This window comes from Leucopleurus acutus, assembly GCF_964270905.1.
Source record: "Leucopleurus acutus genome assembly, chromosome: 11".
Classification (NCBI taxonomy): domain Eukaryota; kingdom Metazoa; phylum Chordata; class Mammalia; order Artiodactyla; family Delphinidae; genus Leucopleurus; species Leucopleurus acutus.
In genome coordinates, this window is record NC_139152.1 from 3,544,852 (window position 1) to 3,563,354 (window position 18,503).

Genomic DNA, 18,503 nt, shown 5'->3' on the forward strand with positions numbered 1-18,503 from the left:
TGACCACTCCTCAGTAATCTTTGTTATCTCTTCTCTCTGCCCTTCATGTAGTACTCTCAGTCTTCCTTATCTTCACTCTACCCAGCTGTCTCTTCCACCCTGTGATTTGTTACTACCTATCTCTCAGGACTCCTAAATAAGTCATGACATCCGTGCTTCTTCCCTGTTCACCAGGGGTCTTGAGTGCATGTGTGTATATGTATGCCTTGGTGGCCACACACAGCTAAACTCAGTATGTCACAAACATTATCACCTTTTCTAAATCTGTTTTTTTAAAAATATTTTCTAGCTTGGTGATAGTGACAAGCACAGCCATCGAATAGTTTCCCAAACAAGAAATGGAAGTTAAGAAAGTTATCCTACTTCCCTTTCCCATCTCTATCACATCGCTTGATATACTCTGCTTTAATTGTTTTTTTCTGTGACCTCACTAGAATGAGTTCTTTGAAAGCTGAGATTGCAGTTTGTTTATATCAAGAATGACCAAACCCTTAACACTTATACATTAGAATGCCAGTATGTCCCATTTTTGGTGACACTAAGTTTGAGCCAGCATTTCTTCATTATAATGTACTATTCTCCTTGTAATAAAAGTAATCAGAGTAAACTATAAGACTGTGGGAATAACTTGTTTTCCATTAACTTTCCATTATTTTTCAATAACAATATTTCCATTATTCCATTAACTTGTTTTACCCAATAGTTTTAACATTCATTGATAATCCTTGCCTCAGTTAATTATGTTGGTGGTTGCAAACCAGGTGATTTTCTGGTTCTGTCATTTCTTCTACGTTTATTAGTTAGCATTTTTCTTTAAAAAAACTCTACTCCCACGCTTGATTATTTTTCATACAGTAAAATGTGTATATCTTAAGTGTACAGCTTGATGAATTTTGATGAATGTATATACCTATGGAACCAACCTTGAGTGTCCCTCCTCCTTTTATAGTCTCACTATAGAGCATGACTTTTTTGATAAATGTCTTATAACCTATTACTACTTTTTATTCCTTTTTGATACTCAAATTGTTCCAAATTTGGCCTGCGGGAGCCCCTTCAAGAGGTTCATATGTTCTTTGACAAGTCTCCATCAGTTTTTTTTTGTTTTTTAATTAATTAATTAATTAATTAATTTTTGGCTGTGTTGGGTCTTCGTTGCTGTGCGCAGGCTTTCTCTAGTTGCGGCGAGCTGGGGCCACTCTTCATCGCAGTGTGCGGGCTTCTCACTGCCGTGGCCTCTCCCGTCGCGGAGCACAGACTCTAGACGCGCAGGCTCAGTAGTTGCGGCTCACGGGCTTAGTTGCTCCACGGCATGTGGGATCTTCCCAGACCAGGGCTCAAACCCGTGTCCCCTGCATTGGCAGGCGGATTCTTAACCACTGCACCACCAGGGAAGCCCTCTCCATCAGTTTTTGAGCACTTACTTTCTAGCACAAAGAATCCCATTGTCTTCTTGCCGTGACTTAGACCTGGAATCAGCCATTTCTCCAAGGAATCCTGGTTCACTTTAGTGGGAAATGGTATTTAGAAGCCAAGATTTGAGCACAAGGTGTGCTTGTTCCTACTGGGATACCATTGCTTGTAGCCCCTTCTGGTGGCCAGGGCTGGGAAATCAATTTTTAAAAATTGTGACTTTATATTTTCAGCTCATACTGATAATTCTAGTCCTAATCTAGCATCACAAAGTTCTTTTGGTTTATGTTGTAATTGTTTTCTTAGCACTTTGAGTTGGGAACTTAATTCATTTATTCCTGCTCTTTTGCTTTGATTGCTGTGTTTAAGACTATAGAATTTCCTGTGATTATTTCTTTCCTTTGTTCCAGAGATTCTGATATATGATATATGTGATATATGTATATACAGAGAAAAAATTCCAGGTGGAAGGGCCTTTTGATTTTGTTTTTTTTTTTTCTTTTTTGCGGTACGCGGGCCTCTCACTGTCGTGGCCTCTCCCGTTGTGGAGCACAGGCTCCGGACGCGCAGGCTCAGCGGCCATGGCTCACGGGACCAGCCGCTCCGCGGCATGTGGGATCCTCCCGGACCGGGGCACGAACCCGTGTCCTCTGCATCGGCAGGCGGACTCTCAACCACTGCGCCACCAGGGAAGCCCGGGCCTTTTGATTTTTGATGTTATTTCTAGCTTTATGCCAGTAAGATCAGAGAATGTTGTCATATTATTTCCACTTTTGGGGACTTTATTGTCTGTCTGAAAAGGTGGTTGTAAGGATTAATTGACTAGAATACTTTGATATGGCATATACTATATACTCACTATGTTAGCTTTTATTACTATGTACTTTGCTTTAACAGTGGTAAAGAATGTGTAGTGTTAGGGGCTTCCCTGGTGGCGCAGCGGTTGGGTGTCCGCCTGCTGATGCAGGGGACACGGGTTCGTGCCCCGGTCTGGGAAGATCCCACATGCCGTGGTGCGGCTGGGCCCGTGAGCCATGGCCGCTGAGCATGCGTGTCCGGAGCCTGTGCTCCACAGCAGGAGAGGCCACAGCAGTGAGACGCCCGTGTACTGCAAAAAAATAAAAAAGAGAATGTGTAGTGTTAATGTTTTTCATTGGACTGACTATAGGTTAATATAACCAAGTCAGCCTACCAAAGTTTAAAGATACATTTTGAAATGCCATTTTGGTTGGTTTGGTTCTTATATGCTCTTTTAGTAGTCCAGGCTGCCTGTGTCTGTCTGCTGTTAGGTCGCCATAGACTTATAAAGTAGTCTGTATTTTATCCTGGTTTATTTTTATTCTTATCGACTAAGTATATTTTAAGTAAATTTTGGTTATTACCCTGCATTCAGAGATTATCTAAATTCAAGGTGTAACACTGGTGTCTGTCATGATGCTTTAATCCTCAAGTACTAGAATGCCAAATGACAGTAGCTTAAACATTGACAACACAGTTTTCACATGCGGACACATTTTCCACATTAGATTTTCAGAGATAAGTAGTTCTAGGATTCGTATAGCAACTTCACATTGTCATCAAGGGCCAAGCTCTTTCCATCTTCCTGCCTGGCCTTCTTCAGTGTATGGGTGATACATATATCTCCTCTTAATTGCATTGTGGCTGCTGTAGCGTCCAGCGCTGTGCTTCCATCAGACTGAGTCTTGTAGCAGTGGGGAAGGAAGTTGGGTCAAAAGGACTTACTCTTTGAGATGCTTTCTCTTTTATTAGAAGATGAAAATCTTTCCCAGAGGTTTGCAGTAGACCTTCCTTATGTCTCACTGGCTAGAACATGATAGCATTCCCACCCTTAGCTAGGTGATCACCAACAAAGAGAAATGGCATTGGCATGATTGACTTAGGACAGTCATTATTCATCTCCTAGGATGGACATAATTGCCCTAATCAAAGATGGGTGTCCATTAGCAAGTTAGAAGTGGGCATTTCTATCCAGTTATTACCACTGTTACACCAGTAATTACCAGTAGTGTCTGTCTCTGGACAGAACCTAATTGACAACTATGCTTTTATGAAAGGTAGATTTTCTTTTGTGGAAAGGAATCTGGGTGTTGCAGAGTGCTTTGGTGACTTCAGCAATGAGGCAGCAAGTGGATTTAGAAAAATTAAAATTTTCCTTCATTTTGAATTGGATCTTGAGACTTTTCTTGGGTAAGAAAATAAATTTATGAATCACAATAATTAGACTAATGTGAGTTTATTTTTTTTTTAGTCAGAATCTGGAGAAGTGAATAGAAACACGGAACTGAAGAAACTTCGGATTTTTGGGGCTGGGCCTAAGGTTGTGGGCTTGGCAATGGGAGTAAAAGATAAAGAAGGTAAATCTGTTATTTGGTCACGAAAAGAAATAAGGTACAACAATATGGTTTTAACAAGATTCATATGATACTCGATCGTAGTCTGCCTTGGGATTTTCTTAGGCAGCATAGTTCCTAGACAGATCACCTTTTTAGTGGCAGATAATCTTAAGGTGTGAGGAGCCATATTATGTTGAATTTTTGTAATATTTTGGAAGAGAGAAAGTTCCTCCTCCATGTCTAACACATGACACAGAAATTGTAGTTTCTAAAGGCTAGTTTATAAGAGAATTGCAAAATTAATGGTTCTCACCTGGTGATCTAAAGCTTATTATTTTTAAATTTAAAGAGAAATAGAGGATTTCTCTGACTTTTAGTATCAAAATATACTGGGGAGAGCTAATGATTTAGATTCTAACCATAATTTTGATATTTTTCTTTAATTGCCTTTGCATATTATGATACTTCATTTAAGTAACCTGTTTAAAGAATGCCTAGTACTCTCAGCTTAGCATGTTAGAAACTTGTGAGTAAAATTGCTAATGCGGAGATCAAGTTTCACAGTTCTGTGTGCATGTTAGTTTTAAAGCTCAATTTAACAAAGATTGTGTTGGATATGTTTTTACTGTGTAAGAATTTAATGAATTGCTATAATCACAAGTCATATTGATTACTGTGCATTTTATGATATGACTAAGTCTTTATTCAGATTGTGGGTTGAACTCTGGATAATCAGGTAATATTCTTCCATCACTCGCAAAGCATTCAGTGTGATAGGACTTCTAGATACATTATAATGTTTACTATTGCTCTTTTAAAAGATTAAGGACTTTATCTTTTTTCTGTTTGTAATTGTATTAGCTGGCAGTGATCTCAAAGCTAGTCCCAGATTAGTCCCTGATAAGTACTACATATGGGCAAGTGTAGAATTAGTAGTTACGCTCTCTGGAGCTTGATTGCCTGGACTAGAGTCCCAAGTCTGCCGCTGACTGGCTGTGTGATTTTGGTCAAGTTATCTAGCTTCTCTGTGCTTCAGATTCTTTATCTTCAGTGGGGGGATAATAGTTTATCTACCTCATAGTGTTGTGAGATTTTAACTAATTTAAATAATCTAAAATAGTGTCTGGTCCATGGTAAGCTCTCAACGTTAGTTTTTACTATTATTATTATATAACTATTTTTATTTCAAGATGAGGTCTCCCGAAGACGAAAAGTTACCAACAGGTCAGACGCATTTAACATGCAAATGAGACAACGGAAAGGAACTCTCTCTGTTAACTTTGTAAGTGTTCTGAGATGTGTCAGGAGGGAAAGGATTTATTTTATTTTAGTTTTGCACTTTTTACCTTGCTATATCTTAGTATGTTATCTAGTTAGTTTATTTAGTTGTAAGACTTGATGGTGCATCTGAACTTGCAGCTTTGGTTTATATAATACTAACTTTGCTTTGTCCCATATACACAGACTGTTCCCTGAGTCTTATACCTTGTAAGTGAGTGAGTGAGAGGATGAAGTGAAACTGTAAATCCTTAGCTGTATTAATGCTCGGTATTCAGCCCTCTACCAATAAAGAGTATTTGTGTATAGAAAGGGTGATGTGGTATATTTTATTTATATAAATTGACTTTCAAGTACCCTAGATTTGTAGTCTTCCTTTATTCTCATACCTTGATATGCTTTTATTAATTTGCTTGTAGAAGCTCTGAGGAAATTTAGAAAGTTTTATGCAAAGTATTTAAATACAGTTATTTAAAATAAATATTAAGGATTTAAGTTATGTTTACTTTTTAGTGTACATTATTTTGTTTCAATTAAGGTGTTCGTGGTAAAAATTTAGTATTACTTATTACAGAAAATAAACTTTTATTTTATTTTGTTTTTTTAACAGGTTGATCTTTACGTTTGTATGTTTTGTGGTCGGGGAAATAATGAAGATAAATTGCTGTTGTGTGATGGATGTGATGACAGCTATCATACATTTTGTTTAATTCCCCCACTACCTGATGTGCCCAAAGGAGACTGGAGGTGTCCTAAATGTGTCGCTGAGGTATAAGCCTAACCTTACCTTTTGGAATTAAGAACAGTAACACACACATACACATGTACAGTGAACACATTCCGTGAAGCTTCTTCTCCTCTCTCTTTGTTCTTCAGTGTTTGAAATCGCCAGGATTTTTGAAGAGTGATAGTGACTGGAAATGTAACAGTTCTACTGTGGCAGTTTGTTTTTTAAAGGGTCTTTTTCTGACTGTTGGTTAGATAATTCTGTTTATTGCTGCAGACTTTGCTCAGAATATTCATATTCTTGGAAAACAATAAAAATGAAGAAAGTCTGTAGGTTATTTGTTTTTTCTTTTTTTTAAAAAGTAAAAATCAGACATGAAGCTCTAGAACTTAGGATTCATGCATCCAGTTTTCATGCTACCAAATAAATTGGTGGTATCTATTAACTTGTTTAAATTTTGACTTGATTGTACTAAATTGTTATTGAAAGATTATAATGATGTCATTATCATGAAATGTCTGATCTGTTTACTTATTTTAACAAAATGTGATAGGACGTTGAAGGGAAAGAGATGGTATATCTAGATGTAGTCAAAGATGGATATTTATGGCCTTTGAATTATTTATTTATTTATGGCTGTGTTGGGTCTTCGTTGCTGTGCGTGGGCTTTTCTCTAGTTGCGGCGAGCGGGGGCTACTCTTCATTGTGGTGTGCAGCCTTCTCATTGCGGTGGCTTCTCTTGTTGTGGAGCACGGGCTCTAGGCGCACGGGCTTCAGTAGTTGTGGCTCGCGGGCTCAGCAGTTGTGGCTCGTGGGCTCTAGAGTGCAGGCTCAATAGTTGTGGCGCACAGGCTTAGTTGCCATGTGGCATGTGGGATCTTCCCGGACCAGGGATCGAACCCATGTCCCCTGTATTGGCAGGCAGATTCTTAACCACTTCTGCTACCAGGGAAGTCCCTTGAATTATTTTTTAATTTATTATTCTCAAGGTTAGATGATTCAGTCCTACTCGAAGTCAGTATTTGTGTTAAGAAATTGGTCATGGTGGTTGATAGTATGAAAAAAAATCATTTTTCTAGCTAATTATCCTAGCAACCCGGTGAATATCCCTTTGTCCTTTACCTTTTCTCCCTCCATGAACATTTATTTTTTCCACTGAGGATAATAGACATCCCTGGGCTTGATTCCAGGTTGGTAGTCCTCCAGGTGTTTGTCTTGGTGCCAAAGCTTAATGACAACTCCAAAGCCCAAAGCTGTCTCTTTGCCACCTTCCTACTGGAAGGTGTGAAAATGCAGTTGAAGTTTAAGAACATTATTTCCTGATTCCACATTAATACTTGTTTTGTGGTCTAGAGTTGACTGGATTTGCTTCCCCTAGGGAAATGATCAAAGAAGGTAGTACCTGAGGGCCTTAATGCGTACTTCAGTTCAGTTTCAGTAAGTTAATCTTAGATTTTTTTTCTTCCCAGGAATGTAATAAACCTAGAGAAGCCTTTGGATTTGAACAAGCTGTACGAGAGTATACACTTCAGAGCTTTGGAGAGATGGCAGATAATTTTAAGTCTGACTATTTCAATATGCCAGTTCATGTGAGTATCTATCTTTTAGGTCACTTTGGGAAAGTATAAAAATTTATCTGATTCCAAAGCTTTTGCGTTGCTTTTTAAAAACTTTCATTATTTTGTAGAAAGCAGGGACAGCATAAAGAAGATGATAGAACACCAGATCTGAAGATTAGGGGCCTGGGATCTGTTTTTGTTTCTTTTACCCTCTGCCGTGGCAGTGTGCACTGTAGAGAAACTGACTTCGACCTTCCACTTGTTCTTTAGTGCTCTGGGAGCACTGTCCTTTACAGACAGGCACGGAGGATGCGGCAGTTGCTGCTTTGGTTTAGTTATTTGTAGTATGAGGTTTGCTTCTTTCCCTGGGGGATCTTGGACTTTAAAAAAATCCCTTTCGAAATAATTTGCCAAAGCTGTTAAAATTCAGCCTTGATTTTTGTATTTCCTTTTCCTTCCTTATGTCCTGGGTCATCTTTATCCTTCTTAGTTGGAAAGCAGCTTGCAGAAGAAGGCAGTTCAAATTCATTATGTTTTTCTGAACATCTAAGTTGTCTTTAGCTTTTTCCCATCGTCAGTCAGAAAAGCTAGGACTGCAGTCTTTTCAGCTCTGGGAATTGAGAAGGTTTTCTGTTTTTTCATGGGCTTTTTGTTCACTTGACCTGTGTATTATGTCATAGTGGGTTATGGTTATAAGAGAGTTGGTAATCTGTAATCTTTGTTTTCCCTGTGTAGATGGTTCCCACAGAACTAGTGGAGAAGGAATTCTGGCGGCTGGTGAGCAGCATTGAAGAAGATGTTATCGTAGAGTATGGAGCTGACATCTCCTCAAAAGACTTTGGAAGTGGATTTCCTGTAAAGGATGGTCGGAGAAAGATGCTGCCAGAAGAAGAGGTGCAGAGCACATAGTAGTATCCAGATTTCTTACCCTGAAGCTGATTCAGCCTTTACATAGTAGAAAACTGCCTTTCTTTAATCTTAAGGGACCACGTTCATTTAAAATATTAAATATGTAGAATTTGGACAGTAAAAATAATCTTCAGTTTTGAAAACAATAAATTCAGAGTACCATTAAATATTATTTAACTTTGCATTTTATCAATTTTTTTTTTTTTTTTTTTTTTTTGGCCGTACGTGGGCCTCTCACTTGTTGTGGCCTGGCCTCTCCCGTCATGGAGCACAGGCTCCGGACGCGCAGGCTCAGCGGCCATGGCTCACGGATCCAGCCACTCCGCGGCATGTGGGATCCCCCCGGACCGGGGCACGAACCTGCGTCCCTTGCAGGTGGGGAGGTGGACTCTAAACCACTGTGCCACCAGGGAAGCCCTTAACTTTGCATTTTAAAACCAGTTAAATTGGTTTAAAACTTTAACTTCAGTTAAGATTTTGCCTAGCTCTTTCTGTTTGGAAATCTAGCAAGTGACAAGATTTTTTTAAAAAATTACATTTTACTGGTAGGTCCACAATTAATTTTCCTTTAACACCTGGGAAGGTAGGTTTTCAAATATGCATTTAAACTGTAACAGATAATGAAGTACTGTCACCTAGGAGATGACCTCTGTGTGTAAACCTGAATTAAGATGATCATTTATTTCTTTTTCTCTTTACTTTGGTCCTTGTCACCTTTTCTTTACCTTTGTAATTGGCAGTAATTGAGAGTTTTATCTCCTATTAAAAGAGTTCACACATGGTCAAAAAAAAAAGTTACATAGTGGAGAAGGATATACAATTAAAAATACGGCCACTGTAGGTCTCTTAGGGCTACCATTTACATGGCATATCTTTTCCATTCTTTTACTTTGAAGCTGTTTGTATTTTGGAATCTGGTGTGTGTCTCTTATAGGCAGCATATGATTGAATCTTGCTTTTTTAAAAATCTAGTCTGAAGGTTGACTTATCTATTTATTTATTTGTCTGTCTGTCTGTCTGCCTATTTAGCTAGCTAGCTAGCTAGCTAACTAGCTAGCTAGTTAGCTGCGTTGGGTCTTTGTTGCTCCGCGTGGGCTTTTCTGGTTGCTGGGGGCTACTCTTTGTTGCAGTGCGCCGGCTTCTCATTGCGGTGCCTTCTCTTGTTGCAGAGTATGGGCTCTAGGCGCGTGGGCTTCAGTAGTTGCAGCACGTGGGCTCAATAGTGCAGCTTGAGGGCTCTAGGACACAGGCTCAGTAGTTGTGGCACGTGGGCTTAGTTGCCCTGTGGCCTGAGGGATCTTCCTGGACCAGGGCTCAAATCCATGTCCCCTGCACTGGCAGGCGGATTCTTAACCACTGTGCCACCAGGGAAACCCTATACAGATATATTTTATAGGAACAGTTCAGTGTTGAAATGTGTACATGTTCAATGTCACTGAATTAAAACCTGCTTTGTAGAAGTATAAAGAAATGCATCAACCTTAGTTTCTTCATACCCTTCCATTGGCAAATGGTAGGCAATTACCTACTTATTGGGAAGAGGCTTTGTTTTACAGCTTTTAACTTTTTCTGAATTTCATTTTGGTTTTGAATTTTTAAGTTGCTCTTGAACAGATATTTATATCTTCTAATCTTAAGAGATAAGGTCACAGAGTTTTTATTTTTTAATTTTTTTTATTTTTTATATATATATTTTTGCGGTACACGGGCCTCTTACTGTTGTGGCCTCTCCCGTCGCGGAGCACAGGCTCTGGACGTGCAGGCTCAGCGGCCATGGCTCACTGGCCCAGCCGCTCCGCGGCATGTGGGATCTTCCCAGACCGGGACACGAACCCATGTCCCCTGCATCGGCAGGCGGACTCTCAACCACTGCACCACCAGGGAAGCCTGGTCACAGAGTTTTTAAAGATTACTTTAAATGTGGTTAAATGTCAACCCTAAGTAAACAATATAGATATTAATCCTTCTAAATGTTTGAATTCTGTATGAATATTCATCTGTTTTTGCTTTTGCTCCATTCACCTTCATATAAGAATGTGGAGGGCTTCCCTGGTGGTGCAGTGGTTTAGAGTCTGCCTGCCGATGCAGGGGACGCGGGTTCGTGCTCCGGTCTGGGAGGATCCCACATGCCGCGGAGAGGCTGTGCCCGTGAGCCATGGCCGCTGAGCCTGCGCGTCCGGAGCCTGTGCTCCGCAGTGGGAGAGGCCACAACAGTGAGAGGTCCGCGTACAGGAAAAAAAAAAAATGTGGAGAAATTTGGGCTTTAAAGACATCAGCATAGCATGAAGAGACAGGGATACAGCTCTTTTTTCTAGTCTGGGTCATCGGTTTGCTATTTATTTCATAAGCAATAACGTTTTACTCAGGATTCTGTTTTTATGTTGTAAGATGGAGTGAGAGAACCCATTTATACAAAAGGATTTTAAGGACTAATTAGACAGTGTATATAAAATCTCTGTATTTTTTATACTTATATTTTCTGTCAGTTTGTTACTCTTCTCTGGAAGTTACTCTTAGAAAAGTAGATACCTGCCGTCTTTTCCCCAGGAACTGTGCATGTATGTTGAACTTCTGTATGAGTTAGCTTCTTGGCATCTGACAGCATGCTTCTCTGGTATCATAGTTTAGTGGAAAAGTACTTCTGAAGTTAATACATTTGTCTTATAAATACAAGTGCTCTGTAAACAGGGCTTCTGAGGAATAAAAATAGGCATAGAACTTGAAACCTTGGAAACATTTTTTTCATCTTATCCTCTCTGTGTCGTAAATCACTGAATAAATCCTGTTAATTTATTTTTCATTATTTTCTGTGGGATTGGCCTCTTTTCAATCCCACTACCACCGTCCTTGTCTCCATCCTGTCATGTCATGTTGGGATAATTGCCGTGGTCTTACATAATGATCACTTGTGTTGGGGGTTCCCCAGAGCTTCTCAGGTTCGCTGAGAACTCATGACTGTGACTTATTACAATGAAAGGATATAAAGTAAAATCAGCAAAGGGAAAACAAGATGTGTGGTCAAAGTCTGGAAGTAGCCAGTTGGAAGCATTCAAGAGCCCTCTCTCCCTGGAGTCACACAGGATGCACTTAGGTACTCCAGCATCAGACTGACACCATGTGTGAAGCATCCCCCACCAGGAAGGCTCATTAGAGACCCAGAGCTCAGGGTTCTTATAAGCGGCTGGTGACATAGGCACCTTCTGCCTAACACATAGCAAAATTCCAGACCCCCAGAAGGAGATCGGGCGTGCATAAACCACACTGTGCAGCACTGCGAGCCACCTGTGTTAGTGCCACGAACTGTTTACCATGCAGCTTTCCAGATGCCAGCCAGGGGCCGAACTTGAAGCGGGCCTTTTTTTTTTTTTTTAAATAAATTTATTTATTTTTTATTTTTGGCTGCGTTGGGTCTTCGTTGCAGCACGTGGGCTTTTCTCTGGTTGCAGCGAATGGGGGCTACCTTCGTCGTGGCATGCAGGCTTCTCATTGTGGTGGCTTTGCTTGTTGGGAGCACAGGCTCTAGGTGCGCGGGCTTCAGTAGTTGTGGTGCACGGGCTTAGTTGTTCCGCGGCATGTGGGATCTTCCTGAACCAGGGCTTGAATCTGTGTCTCCTGCATTGGCAGGCAGATTCTTAACCACTGCGCCACTAGGGAAGCCCCGAAGCGGGCCTTTTGAAGGGTAGCTGTCTTAGGCTTGCTCTGTTAAAGTAGCTTTTCTGAACACTGCCACTCTCTGCAGTCTCTCTCATACATTGCTTTCAGTTAAAATTTTAAGATCGGTGGGTCTTGGGGAGTTCATTTTGCAGTTCTGTCTATTTAAGTTTGAAATTTTCCATAATCAAAAATTTTAAGATAAATATAAAAATATTTAAGATGTTTATCATATTGTTTCACTTTTCAGAATTTGTTTTATTTCCCTTTTGAATATAGGATATCATCCAAGCTTCTTAGTCTGAAATTTAAGATTAAAGATCCAGTCTTCTCTTCTGGTCTTATTTCCTGCTTTTCTGAGTATGACCATTCCACTCTGCCTCTTTACCAGCCAGACCAATATATTCTGTCTCTTGTCATTTACCTTCAAATCTTACCTAGTCTTCCAAGATCAACCCAGGTTTTTCCTTTTCCACCAAGTTTTCTTATTGATCCAGACTCATGATGATGACTATTTTGTTGTCCTCTGAAGAACTATATAATTTACTAGTTTATCTGTGTTTGGAGTTTAATATATATTGTCTCATCTTGGAACTGTTTGTATGTAGGCCTGGTCTCTTCACCTAGTTTCAGTATTTGTTCAGCCAACTAAAAAATATATTGAGTAGTATTTTTGAAAACTGCTTTTTTTTTTTTAAAGCCTATTGAGGGTAGGAATCATATCTCTTTATTATTCCGTATTGGGATTCCTAGTTAAGCCTTTGTTGGAATTTCTTCTATCCTCTGTAACTCTTAGCTACACTTTTATAATTTCCTTATCTCTGTGCCGCATTATGGATGATATCCTCAAATCAGTCTTCTGGTTCACAGATTCTCCCTTCAGCTTTGTCACTGGCTATTTAGCCTCTTAATTTGAGGGTTTTATTTTTAACTCTATATTATCAAAACTTTCAAATGTATAAAACTAAACATAGTAATGCACTTCCCTCCCTCCCTACCTGGCATCCAGGTTCAACAGTTATCAGCCTTCTAGTAGAAGGCGGATTCTCTTACCTGTTTTTGCATTCAGTCTGTTGCAATATCACATCACATATCCTCTGGAAAACTCACACTACATTTCTGCAGGAATGAGAGCGAAAAAGGCAAATAACATCTTAGAATTATAATGAATGTAGTTTGACTTTGCAGGTCCCCTGAAATAGGCTTGGGTTCCTTAGACCCCACTTTGAGGACTGCTCTGCACAAGGATAATAGCACTTTGAGTCTGTACCGCATACCGCTTCAGAGGTGGCTGTTTGAAACCCATGTCTGGAGCTTATGTCCAGTTAGAAACCTCTATGAAAACTCAGACAACAGCTTTCCGTGTTCATTCTGGCTGTGCTTTCTTCCTTTGTTTTTGGAAACTGCGAATTCTTTTTTCTCTTGAGTTCATCTATGAAGCAAAATTTTTTTTGATGTTGTAAATGGATGTGTTTGTGGGAGTTGGGGGTGCTTTCTGCACCGTCTTGGTCTTCAGTGTTGCCACAGATTCCGGATTCTGTGTCTTATTATGTTTTGTCTTCACAGTATCTGGCACCATTCTGTAAATATAGTGGTAAACATTTTGGGAAGTTATGTTACCGGGGATAAAGTCGAAATATAATAGCGACCTATTAAAATGAGTCTTAGAGTATTTTACTGGTAAGCTATGGGGGCAGGTGGGGAGTAATAAAAAGCCTTATATGCTTCAGAGTAAACAGAGATATCTGAAATAATTAAAGGGAAATATAAATAACACTTAGGAGATAGGATTAAATATTTAGGAATATGAGTTACATGTAGAGAGCAAAGAGCATATATTCTATGGACTAGATTATTGTAATTATTATAAAATTTTTACTTTTGTTTTTGAAGACTCCCTTGAGGTTTCTGTTGGGCACTTGTCATTTCTGATCTCTTATTTACATTTTTTTCCTTTTGTAGGAATATGCGCTTTCTGGTTGGAACTTGAATAACATGCCTGTTCTGGAGCAGTCTGTTCTTGCACATATCAATGTGGACATCTCTGGCATGAAGGTGCCATGGCTTTATGTGGGCATGTGCTTCTCTTCCTTTTGCTGGCACATCGAGGATCACTGGAGCTATTCCATCAACTACTTGCACTGGTATGTACAGTCTTTGTTAACAGCACACATACTTAGTGACCTTTCTAAAGGTGTAACAGTGTTAGATGATGTGTTAGGGAGAGCTTACTTGAAAGTATTTTGTACCCCAAAGTTGGATAATGTGCTGTGTAGAGGTCTCAGGGTACAACATGTCAGACACTTTCCCTCTTCAAGTATGTGCATGCAGCAGAGCCTCGAGTTTCAGATCCAACTATCCTACATTTAGCGCACATGAGAATTTCTCTGGTATAACTTTTGAAATGCAAGGCAGGATGTTTTTTAAAGTTTATATAATTAAGATCTGACTAACCTTCAGTATTTAAGGTTGAAATTTGAAAAATTTCAAATTGAAATTTTTGTTTTTCCTTTTTAATAACATTTTCTCTAAAAATGCCTATGTTACATGTGTATTCATTAAATTTTTTCGCTGGTGTTTTTGTTTCACACCCACAGCTTTTATTTACTTACCCAGTTCCTTGTCCAGTATTCTCATCTTAACCAAATGATGTATTCCTCTCCATTTGAAAGATACTGCTCAGATCACACTATGCATTGGAAAGCTAATGATTTTCTTTCTCTGCTTCATCGCTGTGCTGTGTAATATGATAGCTTCGAGCCACATGTGGCTATTTAAATTAGTTAAGTAAAATTAAAGTTTACTTCCTCAGTTGCACTAACCGCATTTTAAGTGCTATATCGTCACTTGTGACTAGTGGCTCCTGTATTACCCAGCATCGATGCAGAACATTTTCAGTCATCTCAGTAAGTTTCTGTAGAGACAGCACGGTTAATTGTATGAGGGTTAAGAGATTCAGCTATTCTGTAGATAGCATGACTAATTAAATCCAGTTCCTTAAAGTTCAACTTAGTATTATAAATAAAACTCTAGTCCACTAAAGTCTAGTGTATTAATGATGCCAAGTGTTTGGTCTTAAGATTCATAGAACTATATTCAGGGTTTCAACAATTTCTCGCCTTGGCTTATTTCCTTGGATAGTAAAATTGAACTCAATGAAGTTACGTAAAAGTACTCTAAAGGGCAGTGACTTTTACTTTGATCATTGTGGGGATAATTGGAATGTCCAGTGGACCTGTGAATCAGGCAGTATGTCAGTATCCTTTGGAACAATGCTTGCTTTTCATATAGCATCTTTCCTATTTGAAGATGCTGTTTAGTGATCTACCTTAAAGAGTTTATATACTTTGAATTACTTTTCTGTAGTGATAAGTACGTACCTACCTATCCATATACTCCTGCCTTACCCCCTATTATGAATAATAGCACAGATTTTTGAGATGGTTGCTAGGATTCAGGGCATATAATCTATGGCCATGGAGCAAGACAAAGTTAATTATAATTTAGTGGATTTGAATCAGAGACCCTGGCCTCATTGGCACCATGCTCTACCTAGATAAACAGTTATTTCTTTTGCTAGGGGGGAGCCAAAGACATGGTATGGTGTGCCATCTCATGCTGCAGAACAACTGGAGGAGGTGATGAGGGAGCTGGCCCCTGAGTTATTTGAATCCCAGCCTGATCTCCTACATCAGTTAGTCACCATCATGAACCCCAATGTGCTAATGGAGCATGGTGTGCCTGTGAGTCTTTTTGCATCTCCCTTCAGTATTTTAAATTTAAAGTTATGTACGCTTTTGATTAGAGTCACAGTATATGCTTGTTTTGTAATGGGAAATAAAAGATCACATCATCTTCAAGCCAAATTAGAATTTATACTCTGAAGGGAACAACATTTATTTGATTAAGAATGGGGTGTTGTAAAGTATGAATCACATTTACCTTATGTATAGCAACCTATCAGAATAGCCATGTTTTCAGTATATCCTGCTTTTAATAAAAATCTCATATTCTTTATTATCCCCATTTAACCAAAGTATAAGTATTTTAAGTTGTTGTTCTAATAACTAATGCTTATCCTTGTGGAGATCATATTCCCATATTTCGTATAAAGATTTCATAGCCTCTTTTTCACATGAGATAATGAAGTAAAAATATACAATGAATACCTTTTCTGCTTTTAAACTTTTAGGTTTGAAAATGATTATTAAATTTAAGCTACGAATACCTGATAAAGTATAAATTTAATGTTTGCTACATGTAGTCAAGTAGTCATCATAACCTTATTAAGAAAGTAGATCGAGTGATAGTAGTAATGTTACTTTGTCTTTAAAGAGTAAATTTATGCAGAATCTGGGACTTTTCAGAAGACATAGTATTGTCATAAAACAAAGAGATTCAGGAAAACTGATTTGGGGGGGTCTCTCCATATGACATATGAGCTAATCAATTAGTTTCCAGAAAAAATTATCCAAAAGTAGGATGAAATTACATCCTTTCCCACTGTTTACAACACAGGAATGAAAGGAATAAAAGAAAAATTCTCTTAACTGTAAAAATTTTATTAGGTTAGGAAACTAGTAGCTCGTGAGAGCAGCATTTTCTCCTTGAAAATTTCTTTAGGCTGTGAACTCTTGTCATGAATTACTATAATTTACAGTGACTATTTTAAGAAGGTGAAACTGACTGCTTCTTCAAGCCTGATACTGTTTTCTGGTCTGTGTAGGTTAATGCTTTATTGTTTTAAAGTTTGAAAAATGCTTCTGAAATTGACATAAAATGTTTCCCTTTTTTGTTGTTTTTCTTCTGTTTTGTTTTTGTACCCTGTTCCCAATTTGCATTTAGGTGTATAGGACGAATCAGTGTGCTGGCGAGTTTGTTGTGACGTTTCCTCGGGCCTATCACTCTGGATTTAATCAAGGCTACAACTTCGCTGAGGCTGTGAACTTCTGTACTGCTGACTGGGTCTGTTCGATAGCAAGTAGCTGTTGTGTCTACTAACAGCCCCGGAAAATGCATCTTAATTGCTGTGCTTGCTTAGCTGGGGAGGGGAGGGCCCACGGATATTTCAGTGGAAACTGGAATGTCTCTTGCCATTTACAGAGTTCCAGGGTAGTTTTTATTTGGAAGATTTGATAGTTCGTTACTTCTCATTTGCTACTTTCTCATTTTATTTGAATTTTACATGGGCAGTTGATGTTTTCTGAATCTTTTTCTGAGAATGTAATTCCTCCAGTCTTTGCTTTCTCTGAGTGCTTTTGGATTTTAGAAGGGTGACCACATCTTTTCAAGAATTAATTGTACCACGTTTACAAATATCTAGCTCTGATTTTTATCTTAAAATATCCAGTTCTGATATTTATCTTAAAATATTCCTTTATTTTTTTCCTTCTGATAATTAGGTGATTTTATTCTTCCTGCTATTTTATGTTTTCTATATTCTTTTAAAAAAATTTATTTTAAAGGGCAGCTATAATATTGAGATCTCTGTGGGCTGCACTTTTGTGTAAATGGTATTGCCATTGATTGCTATTTTGCTTTTAAATGAGGGTAGATATCAAAAAGTAATTAGTTATTTTTATGTCATGTCGGTGGGGAAAAGACTGCAAACCTATCATACACTCTTTTCTTTTTTTTTTTGGTGATACGCGGGCCTCTCACTGTTGTGGCTTCTCCTGTCGCGGAGCACAGGCTCCAGACGCACAGGCTCAGCGGCCATGGCTCATGGGCCCAGCCGCTCCGCGGCATGTGGGATCCTCCCGGACCGGGACACGAACCCGTGTCCCCTGCATGAGCAGGCAGACTCTCAACCACTGCGCCACCAGGGAAGCCCTAGCATACACTCTTTGACTCTATTTTTCTTTCAGTGAAGCTGTTTTTTGTCACCTCTCCTGACATTTGGGGGGATATTTTTTAGTAATATTGGATCTTATATTTTCTGTGGGCACCTTAATTTGTTAAATTTCATGATTAACAATATTGTTTCCTTGGCTAATGAATGAAATTGTATAATGAACCATCTTACATGACCTAGTAATTCTAAACTTCTTGTTAGAAAGCAACAGGAGCAAGACTGAGGTTAGGACTTTGCCTTGGACTTGAACTCTATTTTAAAACCTCAGCTAACATGTATTATGTATTTATGATTTAGGTGTTCCTTGGCTAGGTAGGTGTAGGGTGGGAAATGGAGGTGATTCAGAGATGAGTTAGAGATGATTTCTGCCTTTAATGTGATCACTATTATTGATGTTTGATCTTGGACAGCACTTTTTTTTTTTTTTTGGCTGTGCCACGTGGCATGTGGGCTCTTAGTGCCCCAACCAGGAATCGAACCCGCAGCCCCTGCCGTGGAAGCATGGAGTCCTAACCACTTGACCACCAGGAAAGTCCCTTGGGCAGCACCTTTTTTTTTTTTTTTTTTTTTTTTTTTTGCGGTACATGGGCCTCTCACTGTTGTGGCCTCTCCCGTTGCGGAGCACAGGCTCCGGAGGCGCAGGCTCAGCGGCCATGGCTCACGGGCCCAGCTGCTCCGCGGCACGTGGGATCTTCCCGGACCGGGGCATGAGCCCGTGTCCCCTGCATCAGCAGGCGGACTCTCAACCACTGTGCCAC

At 39.3% G+C, this 18,503-nt stretch overlaps 1 protein-coding gene across 3 annotated transcripts in view; it reads left to right on the forward strand.

Annotated features, from left to right (window-relative positions):
• The window catches only part of KDM5A (lysine demethylase 5A), an 83,860-nt gene that overhangs the window by 16,393 nt on the left and 48,964 nt on the right, over positions 1-18,503 (forward strand). For 2 of the 3 annotated variants that reach the window (XM_082850725.1, XM_082850726.1), the window contains 8 exons: positions 3,683-3,788; positions 4,958-5,049; positions 5,656-5,814; positions 7,242-7,361; positions 8,067-8,225; positions 13,854-14,035; positions 15,472-15,634; positions 16,737-16,856. In XM_082850725.1, the coding sequence (XP_082706851.1) occupies positions 3,683-3,788; positions 4,958-5,049; positions 5,656-5,814; positions 7,242-7,361; positions 8,067-8,225; positions 13,854-14,035; positions 15,472-15,634; positions 16,737-16,856 (1,101 nt within the window). The remainder of the gene's footprint in view (positions 1-3,682; positions 3,789-4,957; positions 5,050-5,655; positions 5,815-7,241; positions 7,362-8,066; positions 8,226-13,853; positions 14,036-15,471; positions 15,635-16,736; positions 16,857-18,503) is intronic. The other variant, XM_082850727.1, reaches the window with a different exon arrangement.